Source organism: Hoplias malabaricus, chromosome 1, assembly GCF_029633855.1.
Source record: "Hoplias malabaricus isolate fHopMal1 chromosome 1, fHopMal1.hap1, whole genome shotgun sequence".
In the NCBI taxonomy this organism is placed as follows: domain Eukaryota; kingdom Metazoa; phylum Chordata; class Actinopteri; order Characiformes; family Erythrinidae; genus Hoplias; species Hoplias malabaricus.
The window spans coordinates 22,440,006-22,452,065 of NC_089800.1; the positions used below are offsets into that span (position 1 = coordinate 22,440,006).

A 12,060-nucleotide genomic window follows, 5' to 3' on the forward strand; every position below is an offset into this window, starting at 1 on the left:
TCTTGACTTTAGAAGTGCTACTGTTCATATAAAATAAAAAAATCATCAACTTTCAACTTCCAATGATAATGCCCACATTCAAGATGTAATTACGCATTACTTAATACCACTACAGGTCATTAGTTACTGCATTTACATATGATTATGTGCCCCACCAAGTAAAGTCATGACATAATACATATTTATAAGTCATCAGTTAATATATTGATATTCATTTACAGTATACATTAATAACTGTTAACATTGTGTTTATCAACGTAAAGCATTTGCTAAAATACTATTTCCAAATATGTTTCTTAGAATACAAAACATGAGGTAATGAACTGAGAGACAATGTAACATTTTTTACTTTTTATTTACATTTTTACGTCAGAAGTTATTCTTGTACTATACAGAAAATACCTGTAAACTTTCACAAAATATTTGGTAGAAAGACTCATCTTCAAACAAGAAACTATGGCTAATCCTTCTGTACATTCTCAAACTTAAAAATGGTACCTTTATGCGTGTGAAAAAACATCCAACAATAAAACACAAATCACAGGTAACTTATTCAAAGCCTGCATTTTAAACATGAACATGATGTCTAATCCTTCTGTACATTCTCAAACATAAAACATAACTGCCTTTATGCATTTAAATAATGTAAAAAAGTCATACATTTCAAAAACCAAAGGTTAATTGTTTAAGTTATTAGAAATACTAAAGCCAATTATTCTATTTAAGAACAAGAGGCCACAATTTCAGAATCCTCCATCTTTACACAGGAAACTGATGCCTAATATCCTTAAGCAAGCGCCCAAGGGGACCATGTCTATGTTTCTCACCTAGCCAGTATGTCCACTCAATGACTGAAAGGTGTTGTTTTAGCATTTGCTCTGTCCTGTTGCCTCGTAGCCTCCAGATTCTTGTTTTGTAGGTCAACCATGCTCGCTCAAGATGCTGGGTATGCAGTGATCTTCTCTTCACAAGGCGCAAGACTGGATGGCGCTGTTCCCTCTTTACACCAAGCATACCAAACACCCACTTCTTTCTCCTCCAAATGGGGGCAATCCTTCCTCGACCATACTGTTGGAATAAGATTTTATTAATGGATTAAGATCATGTAGGCCTGTTGGATTGAGGCCAGAGTGACTTCTTGTGTTCTTGTGTTTTTGTTTGTTCTTTTTGGGACAAACTCTCTGTGCAGTCATAAACATTAGGCAGGACTTTTGGAAGTGAATAAAAACTAACTAATTCATCTTTATTTAGGGATGTACAAAGATACACTGCTCATGATTTTTGTTATGACTGATTAAATTTTTTTTACAACCAAACTGGACGATTGAGTGGGGGGTTTATTTCTTTGCCTTTTATTCAACAACTCAGGCATGATTTTTACTGTTTACTCTCATGTCTGAAACTGTCTAAAATAAAAAAAAGTGCTGCAAGTGCTATTATCCTTATCTCTGTACATTTGCTGTTGTTTCCAGAAAAATAACTTATTGAAACCTACATTTCACCTACAAGACCTGACTTACTGTTTTTCCCAGAACCTAGAATGCAGCTCCCATATTCAATCAGCATAGCTTAACAGTATTTATAGAGCAATCTCATATGTTAGATACAATAACTATGGTATTAATGTAAGATTTAATTTCACGTAGCACGTAGAACATGTCTGATATGTTAATATGTGTAAATACTAGTGTCTTGCTAGAGTTTGCATGAAATACATAAATAAATAAATCATTTTTAAACCAGCAATAAGTTAGGTTTACTAGGAGTATAACAATACAGCTCACAATTTAATCCAATTCATGATACTGGCTCCAAAATTTGGTATTCTCACAGTATCTTGAACAAAATTTGAATGATGAAAAATAATGACAATTATGTTGTTACACAACATTCTAATGACTCTAGAGCTGGACGTGATTGGTGCTGATTTTTTTTCAAACGTCATTGTACTACACAAGACTCTGTTACACCTCTACAATGCACATTTTCATCACAATATCTCAATGCATAGTTACAGCCCTAGTTTACCATCACTGGGGACTGTTACAACTGACTGTTATGATCACCAGGCCTGACCTATGAATTTAATGTATTCAAATATTCAAGGTATTCAATTATGTTTTAGCAAAACTACCCCAAGAAGAAAAATAAATATACCAAGTTTAAGATGAATCTCATTCACTCACCTTTCATTTGTGGCAAAAGTTGCTTTCATCCAGAACAGCAAATTCTCTTTCACCTCCAATCATCTGCCCATGTTTTCTGGTATACCGTTTCATTGCACGGTGGCAGATATTCCTTAGAACCGAAGCCATCTTGGACAGTGTCCTAGAGCTTTTTGCAATTCCGTCTTGCATCATGTCCACCTGCCTAAGGTGCAAGCCTTGAGAGAACCTGCAAAGTCCATTCATCAGGTATTTTTAATGTTCATGTGTGATTTTCCAAAGTAAACTTTTCATGTTAGAGAAACCCAAAATTCAATGTCAAAAAATGACACTAAGAAACCTTCAGAAAAACTCATCTCTAACCATTGAACAGATATATTCCATTGCCAACGTAGTCACATTTTGGTGAGGTTGAATTTATGGATGGCATTACATTGCTACAATATACACATATCTATATTCTTTGTTCATCCATTTTATCATCTCCACTTTGAGCAGTGTATATTTATTTTTAAACAAAGACTGTTCTCCTACACTATAGAAACAATAGTTTGAGTTTAATATAAACTATACAGAAACTAATCAGAAAATAGTATGTGAAAGTGTGAAAGAATAACCATCAGGTTTTGGTGTACTGTATGTCAACATCTATTACAATCAAATCACTGAATTACACATTCCATTATTTTAGACTTACCTGTAAACATATGTCATCCATGACAACAAGCTGATATGGGATTTTTCAAAAAAAGATCCCACTCTCAGAGTCCGGCTGTATTTTTTGCCTCTATGACTTTTATGCCGGCATTCCCTTTAAAGATATAGTAAAAAAATAAAAAGATGTAATTACAAATAATTATACATTTTTATATTAATTTATTTAATCCAAAATGAGCTTTTGCATTTCAGTTCCAGAGTTTCACTATATAATGTATATAATCCTTGTAATATCAGGGTATTTACAGAACTTTTGATCCAAAATCTACTGCAAACCATACCTGTCAACATTTGGATTTAAAAACAAGGGATACTTTCTGGCACAAGGTACTTAAATTCAGATTATATAATATATTATTGGAATGAGGATATGTACACATGACTTACATGTCTCTTATGCTGGGCAAATTCATGATGGGAATACTAAAAAAATTATATTTTGAGTGTTGCTTAAATAAACCTTATGTAGAAAAAAATCTTTAAATTAGCTGTCAATATATAACATTAAAAAAATATAGCATTCGGTGCTTTTACTGCTCTAAAGACACTAGAATTTTCATCTAAAACAGACCCAAAGCATGTGTTTTTGCTTGTTGGGTTTGCTGCATATGAAAAGTGTCAGTACTTGATTTTCTTCTTTTACTGTTGGGTGCAGTTTGATGTTACAGTTACATATTGCCAATTTTAATTTAACTACTAGCTATGTATTAGGTACACCAAGGTAAAGGCATATTCATAAAATTCCTAATTAACTTATTAAAGAACGGTAGCTTACCACAACATTTTCTTAATGTCCAGCTAGTACATAGAAGAAAAAAGCAATAAAGTAATATTTAAAACAAAAAGAAAACTCACCACACAAGGCCATCTGAGGTATCATTTCGTTTTTTCATCTTCATATCTTGGGCACTTGACTGCATTTGCTAGCAGCTTTCTTTTCTGCAGCCATTTGATGAGCTTAGTGTTTCTTCTACCAGGGACACGAATTAGAAGGCGTAATAATTCTCTGGTTAAGTTCATTACATTCACGTTCTATACTAAAGCAGGAGAGAAACCCCGGCGTGCGTACAACCGATATAATGGAGAGGAGTGTAAGCATTATACATATTTTAAGAAAAGTACAAATTAATGGAACGGCACCTACTCTGGAAGTTTTTACAAACTGGGATAACATCAAAGACATCCAAGACCCACCCGAGCTTCATATTCGATTGGAAAGACAACCCGCCACTGTTTTACCAATCATGAACCCCCGCGACAAAAAAAAAAGTGAGCTAGAAACTCTACGCCCCGCAGCAGAAGCGCGCCAAGTTCCTGCGGAGTGCAGTGAGGAAATGGCGAGCAGGAGAATAAAACGGTCTGGCAAAGCGTCAGCAAAATATACCAGCGATGTATATGGTTAGTAAACGAGTGAAATTTGTGTCATAAGTTGTCGTAGAGTACACAACACTTTGAAAGTGTTTTCCCCTTTTCCTAACGTAGTAGCTTAGCTAGTCTGAAATTGTAAACTCTCCAGCTAGTTCTAGTTAATTCTGACAGAGCTAGCTAGCTTTGGACATGATGGAACGTTCAACACACCACTGTATACTACTGCTAATGTTTGTTTACTTTTCCATTTGGTGTGTTGTAGCTTTAGAAATGTTTTAATATTTGCATACACACTTTTAATAGTTTTTCATAAACTTTTCAATTATAATTATGAATTTATAATTATAATATTTGCTTCTAGCCAAGGGTATTTAGCATGTAGTTATAGCTTGCAGCATCCCAACTTATTTTAACCTCATTTCTTTTTGTCTTTTTTACATACTGCAGAGGTACCTGCCCCCAAACATGTTCGGAAAGAAGTTTTAGAACCGGGTAGGTTAACTTAAATTTGCTTATTGTTAGCATAGCATTTGTCTTGGACTGCAAACCTTTATAGCTAGATTTGTGGAGTGAAATTCCCGCGGACTAGTTTGGCAGGTTTGGGTGCTAAATGAATTTTAATAATGTTGCCGGTAGAATTTTTAAATAATACAATAGTATACTGAGTAATAAATAAATTTTAAACATATTTATTTATACCGCGACCCTGAAATGGAAAAGCGGAAAAGATGATGATGATGAAGATGAATATTTATTTATTGGAAGCTTTTCTGAATCATTCTGTAGATGACACTTGGCTATACACTTTCTTTTTGTTTAGGAATACAGACAAGACTAGAGACAGTTAAAATATGCATTCATAAAATATACAAAAAAAAAGACATATGCTAAGATTGAGAGCTGGTAAGTTCTTGTTATCTCACCTGCTCTCATTTAGCATTGATCATTAGTTGTTAACAGCTGATTTTGTCAGGCTAGTCTAATAATGACAGATTATAGTACCATTATAGAGTATTGAAAAAAGATCAGATAAAGAGATCCTGTTAACAGTATCCAGTGGTGTTGTCAGTTTCTTCACCTAGTTGATTTGTACACAGATGTCAAAGTTAGTTAACACTGCAGCATTAGTAAGACAACTTTTCAAGATATGGTTCCAACAAGAGTAAAAATGCTGAATTGTTTGAGACTCACAGTCTGTGTAAGAATTAGCAGCAAAAATCAAAAATCCTTAGGTTAGTCATAATGTGGTCACCCACAATTAGGTGAAGTGTTCAAATAATCACACCATCATTAATAATAATAAAAACAATAATAGTGTTTTTTTTGTGTGTGTTTGTTTTACATATTTGTACATTTTAAATTGTTTCAGATCTACCCACCACCTCAGGGAGGAAAGCGGTGAAGCAGACTGCAGAACATGCTGATAAACGTACTGGCATTTTCTGTATTTCAGAGCAGTGTGATTTTTTTTAGTCAGTATAAACAACTGTGGCCAGTTTAATATAATATCACTTTATTAACTCCATGACATGTTTTTGTCCATTGTGACACACATAATATATATATATATATATTTTAGTGTTTCTCACACTGTAGCAAAAACACCAAGACTTTAACACATGACGTCTTGTTAAAAATTTTCTCAGTACTCACCTGTTAAGTAAACATTAGATGAATCAGAGGTGTAACCACATCTAGGCATTCTTTCAAACTAAGAGGAAGCAAACTCAGCTAAAACAAATTTACTAGTTACATGTAGTAGTTTTTTGCAATTTTATGCAAGAGTTGTTGTTGCTACTCACTCTCTCTGCATTGTTATAGCGCTCATAATTGCGCATTTTATATGGTCAAAATATACTTTTCCATTGACCACATAACGTTGTGCCACCAAATTATAACATATGGGTGGGAACCCTGTAATTCATTCTCTTGTTAAAGATTAAGATATAATGCACAAATGTACAAAGGAAGTTATTTATATAAACAGTTACTTGCTGAAATTAATTAGATGAATTTTGGAAATATTGCTAGTATAATTGTAAAGGATGCAAAAGGTTACTGTTTAAATGTTTTCTATTCATGTTTATGCCTTGTGCTAGTTAAGGACCATCATTCAATAACCACTGAACCTGTAGAACAGATGAAGGAAAGTCAAACTTGTATGTACATTTTCTCAGTTGATCACCTAGAAGACGGTGATATGAAATTAATAGAACAAGTGAATTTGTATTGTGAGAAGATATTAACATAATCTGCATTTTGATTTGCAAGGAAGCCAGTACCTTTTTGTAGGAATTACTATATGTGTTTATTTTGTATGTTTATTCATGCTGGAAATAACAAAGTGCAGATAATTTGACTAGTGACCTAATTTCACTCTTAAAATCAATGGTTTGCTTGATTAAAGGGTTCTTTGCAATATGAAAGTGTTCTTCACATTGATGGACAATGTGCTGTAAAGGGTTTGTTATAGAACTTTTTGAGAAGGGTTCTATATGGCACTAAAAAGGGTTCTTATTACTAAAAACTTGACATCGTAACAATAGCAACACACTGTTTGGTGCTACATAGAACATTTTTCAAAAAGGTTCTGTATCAAACCCTCTGCAATACATTCTCCATAAATTTGAAGAGCCCTTTAATCATGCAAAGGGTTCTTTGAGTGTTCATGGTTCTATATAGAACCATTTACTTTTCTATAGGACCCTTGAATGACCATCATTTTTAATAGTATACTTGACATGATTTTTTTCATTATGGTATGTTAGCAAAAAAACAAAAACTGAAATTCCTGACTTTTTCTGATTTGATTTTCAAGCTGCTCCTACTGTCCAGTCTGCATTTCAAAACGCAAAACAGACACTAGAGATGCAGAAGGTGAAGATCATTAGTCTGGAAGAAAAGGTTGCATCCTTAGTAGAAGAAAGAAATTATCTTCGTGAGAGGCTTGAGGACAGTAAGTATGCAAACTATGTAAATTATTGCGTTCCAAGTCAGCACCCTCAAAATGTGCATTCTACCTGTTTATAATATTCGAATATCTAATTGTAGCATGGCCTGTGCTACCTTGGGAGGAGGAAGGACACTGGAGTTAGGGTTGTGGGTTTCAACAGTCATTTTAACTTTATTATCACACACAAAACAAAGAAACCAAACCAAAAAAAACTGCCATTTTTTAATGGCTTCTACCTAGACTTTTCTGTGTTTTCTTTAAACACAAGCGTTTTAGCTTGTCAGTATGTGCTTTTGTTGCTCTTACCTCTCTGCTTCTTTTAAAGGCACTCATGCTACCCAAGCCAAACCAGCATCAGCTGGCTCTCATTTAGGACATTGTGAGCACCTTAGCCGAGAGGGAAAGACCGTCCATTGCTTTGCCTCCCTGTTGCTACCCCCAGTCTTCTGCTTGGCCTTTAGGATAAAATGTCATACATTGTACGGTGGCCTTGCCGTGAAACTGGAAGCAAGACTCGGGAAGCAGTTCTTGGCGCTTGGGTGCCACTCATGTCTCTCCTCATCTTCCCACCCTCTCTCATGGCTCTTATCCTCTTCTTGTCATCACTTGTGGCTGACATTCGTGCACAGGGTTATGTTTCATCATAGGAAATGGAGAAATTAGGCAGGCCAATTCAGTGATGCCACTTTTGAAGGTTTAGCTTGAGTTTATTACATAAGTAAACATGTTTGTTCAAGTTGTCACAAACACATTGCCAAGTATGTGTAGTTAAGACTTGTTTGAGAATGCAAAGATAATGAATACATCAGGCTCTAACCCAGCTTTATTGGTAACTAGTCTAACTACATTAGCTTACATTAGCTAGGTCCAGAAACAGTGAAAATATATTTCTCTGACAAAATAACATTTTGGCACATTGTTCATTATGGAGAAAATTCTTTGTGTAAAAGACGAAGATGAGTCCATGTCCAGAATTATACAGGTTAGCTGTTTCAGTCTTTACCTGAAGTGGGAGTCTCCGCCACACATCCAATATGAGAAATACCATTTCATGTATTATTTCTGAATGGTTAAACATATTTTTATGTTTTTGCCATTTTTCTTTGCTTGCATTGAACTGGAAATTTGTTCATTAATCTTTCCAGATATTCAAATATCAAAATTAGTCAGAATGCACTGCCTTAATCATGAAAGCTTATCAATTATTAAATTGATAAATTATTGGATGAGCAAAAAATAAAACATTACAATAATTCATAAAAAATGATGCAGAGGGAGAATCTTGCTGTTACCGGGTGTTACAGTTGTTTTAATGGCATGTTTGCATTAAGAATTAAAATTGAAATGACCATTCCACTGCACATTTCTGAGATTGTGTTTCTAAAGTTGCATTTAGTTTGTATTAGTTTCATGAACTAAAGAATGATGCATCATAAGGACCCTTAATAATAGTATTAAGTGTAGATGGCTGGTTGGACAAAAACCCAATATAATTTAAATGCTTTCTGTCGTAGCTCTGAAATTGAAGCTAGGTGATTTGCATCAGCTCCAGTCATCTGCAGCACCTCAGCCATCAACTCTTCGGTTGTCTGCACCTCAGCATACCCCAACTTCTACAGACTCATCAGAGTCTTCTGATTCAGAGGATTCAGAGGCCTCACTCAAAAAGAAGAAGCAAAAGAAAAAGAAATCAAAGAAACTGAAGACTGATTATTTCAGCCGAGGTATGTTAACATTGCCAATAACTGAGCTATAACCAGAGGTGGGTAGTTTACAAAAGTTCCGGATAAAAAGATTTGTTGTAATCACTTGGATTTTGTGATTAGCCCAGCAGGTACATTTCAGTAATAAAATCAACAAGGTAATAAAATACACTGTATTGCCAAAAGTATTCACTAACTTATCCAAATAATTGAATTCAGGTATTCCAATCACTCTCTGTGAATCATGCTTCTCCGTCTGGCGATCCAATGGACGAGTCTGAGTTTGGCGGTTGCCAGGAGAACGGGATTTGTCTGACTGCATTGTGCCAAATGTAAAGTTTGGTGGAGGGGGATTATGGTGTGTGGCTGTTTTTCAGGAGTTAGTCTCTGCCCCTTAGTTCCAGTGAAAGGAACACTTAATGTTTCAGCACGCCAAGAGATTTTGGACAATTTTTTGCTCCCAAATTTGTGGGAACAGTTTGGGGATGGCCCTTTACTGTTCCAGCATTACACTGCATACCAGTGCAGTAACAAGCTAATGCTTTTTGCAATAAAGTGTATCATAACTTCCACATGATTTCAACTACACACCTCTGGCTATACAACTTAAAATGCAAATGAGACACAGAACATACAATATTTTCTGGGATAGCATGCATACCTAGCATGGACTCTTGTTTCAGTTTAAAAATGGGTAGAAGTCACTGTCATGTATTTTACAATTGTTTAAATCATAACTGTACATTGTGTGTGTGTGTTGGGTATGTTTACATATGTTTCAGTGAGAACACCTGAAGATTCCATCAAGCGGTACAACAAAGTTTTGGAGCTGGTGAAGCAAGGTTTGACGAAGACGGAGGCATACTGCAGGACACATGTGGACAGAAACACAATCGTTAACCAGGTCTCTATAGCAGAGTTGGCAGTGGTTAATCCTGAAATGTTCCGTGCCTTGAGAGTTAATTTCAAAAAGGGTAGCAACTTGCAAAAGTTTGCTAAGCTTTGTGAAGACCAGTGTTTACTTGAGCCAAATCAAACCAGGATAAGTGCACTGAAAGAGAGAGGGGATCTCCTTGACATTAAACGAAACTAAGTGCATTTGGAAGATTGTCTCTGAAAATAAATGTTTTATTTGATGGGTCTGATTTAAGTAAAAAAATGTTGTTGTTTTTTTGTTTATTTTGTTTAAAGACAAATTCCCTTCATAATTCTTAAGAACCTACTGAAGGAGTTATCTTTTATTTTATTTGAAATGCAGGTTTTGTCATAGCCATAATTATTCACTGGTTTGAAGTAAAGGTACCATGTTCATGTTTATAATGCAGGCTTTGAATAAGTTACCTGTGATTTGTGTTTTATTGTTGGATGTTTTTTCACACGCATAAAGGTACCATTTTTAAGTTTGAGAATGTACAGAAGGATTAGCCATAGTTTCTTGTTTAAAGATGAGTCTTTCTACCAAATAATTTGTGCAAGTTTACAGGTATTTTCTGTATAGTACAAGAATAACTTGTATGTGTTCTGAATGACATGACGTAAAAATGTAAATAAAAAGTAAAAAATGTTACATTGTCTCTCAGTTCATTACCTCATGTTTTGTATTCTAAGAAACATATTTTGAAATAGTATTTTAGCAAATGCTTTACGTTGATAAACACAATGTTAACAGTTATTAATGTATACTGTAAATGAATGATATATCAGTATATTAACTGATGACTTATAAATATGTATTATGTCATGACTTTACTTGGTGGGGCACATAATCATATGTAAATGCAGTAACTAATGACCTGTAGTGGTATTAAGTAATGCGTATTAAGGCATTAAGTCATGTGTAATTACATCTTGAATGTGGGCATTATCATTGGAAGTTGAAAGTTGATGATTTTTTTATTTTATATGAACAGTAGCACTTCTAAAGTCAAGAACCACATGAAAAAGACCTGAAACTGAATTCTTGTCATTGACATGGAACACAACACCAGAATGAACTATACATCAGAATGGTACCAACAAGGTAGGTGTGTAAAATGGTTACCAGATTATAAATAAAGCTTATAAAACTTATTACACATACTATATGAACCATGAGGGCCAAATTTTGAGATATTTTTGTTAAACAGAAACAAAAACCTGTGACTAATTTTCCTTATGGTTATTTTTTCTGCCATGTTACTCTGTGTAAGTGGGTTAGGCTAATTATTTAATTAATTAATATGGCCAATAACAACCCTAAAGTCAAGTGACTTTATATAAGTAATTACAAACTCGTAATAAACTCATAATAATCACTTAATCACTGCTTATGTCCCTGGCTATAAATTTGCCTACATCAATGCACAAAGATATGTAACACACAGTATCCAAATAGATCCAATGTGTAAAGGGTGTTAATTAATAAGGCAAGTCATAGTGTTAATTAAGAGATTGAATTAACGAGATGTTGATACTTAATATTTACCCTTGCTAATGGCGATTTATGTATGAGTAATGTGGTCATTAATGTATATCCTTTGTTAGTTCCTGATATATTAAACATTAATGTATGTATTAATATACTATGAGGAGATCATTCATGACGTATTAATATATGCTTATTTGTGCACATTTCCCAGGAGAGTGACGTGAGATGCTAAAGTCACTATTTACCAGCTCAAGTAGTTTTTCAGTAAAGTTACACTACAGGCCCAAACAACATGTTAGTAATATTAGGATTTTGAGGAGCAGAAATGAAAAATTGGAAATTGGAAAATTGGAAAAACAAAGAAAACCCCATTCTTTTTTTAATATATCAAATGAAAAAAATGGTAAGGGTGGGTGAGGAGCCTACCCAGAATCACTAGGCGCAAGGCAGGAACACACCCTGGAGGGGGTGCCAGTCCTTCACAGGGCAACACACACTCACACATTCACTCATACCTACAGACACATTTGAGTCTCCAATCCACCTACCAACATGTGTTTTTGGAGCGTGGGAGGAAACCGGAGCACCAGGAGGAAACCCACGCAGACACAGGGAGAACACACCACTCTCCTCACTGACAGTCACCCGGAGGAAACCCACACAGACACAGGGAGAACACACCACACTCCTCACAGACAGTCACCCGGAGGAAACCCACACCGACACAGAGAGAACACACCACACTCC

At 34.9% G+C, this 12,060-nt stretch overlaps 1 protein-coding gene and 1 long non-coding RNA gene across 2 annotated transcripts; one reads left to right on the forward strand and one right to left on the reverse strand.

The window, feature by feature from the left end:
* Positions 1 to 374: 374 nt before the first annotated feature.
* On the reverse strand, positions 375 to 3,850 carry LOC136708660 (uncharacterized). Its single transcript, XR_010804373.1, has 4 exons — positions 3,738 to 3,850; positions 2,863 to 2,976; positions 2,187 to 2,394; positions 375 to 1,068 (listed from the first exon to the last, which is right to left on the reverse strand). It is a non-coding gene; the product is annotated as an uncharacterized lncRNA (long non-coding RNA).
* Positions 3,851 to 3,961: 111 nt separating this feature from the next.
* On the forward strand, positions 3,962 to 10,519 carry LOC136708652 (putative coiled-coil domain-containing protein 144C). Its single transcript, XM_066683343.1, has 6 exons — positions 3,962 to 4,280; positions 4,698 to 4,742; positions 5,620 to 5,679; positions 7,069 to 7,206; positions 8,718 to 8,927; positions 9,689 to 10,519. The coding sequence occupies exons 1-6, from the start codon at positions 3,962 to 3,964 to the stop codon at positions 9,997 to 9,999; spliced, it is 1,083 nt and encodes a 360-aa protein (XP_066539440.1). The 3' UTR covers positions 10,000 to 10,519.
* The last annotated feature ends 1,541 nt before the right edge of the window (positions 10,520 to 12,060 follow it).

Excerpts from the sequence above, each read along its gene's own strand:
- LOC136708652 (XM_066683343.1), top strand. The coding sequence starts at position 3,962 with ATGGAGAGGAGTGTAAGCATTATACATATTTTAAGAAAAGTACAAATT. Across the intron at positions 7,207-8,717 it reads TCGTGAGAGGCTTGAGGACA|CTCTGAAATTGAAGCTAGGT; the intron begins GTAAGTATGCAA and ends TTTCTGTCGTAG. Across the intron at positions 8,928-9,688 it reads GACTGATTATTTCAGCCGAG|TGAGAACACCTGAAGATTCC; the intron begins GTATGTTAACAT and ends CATATGTTTCAG.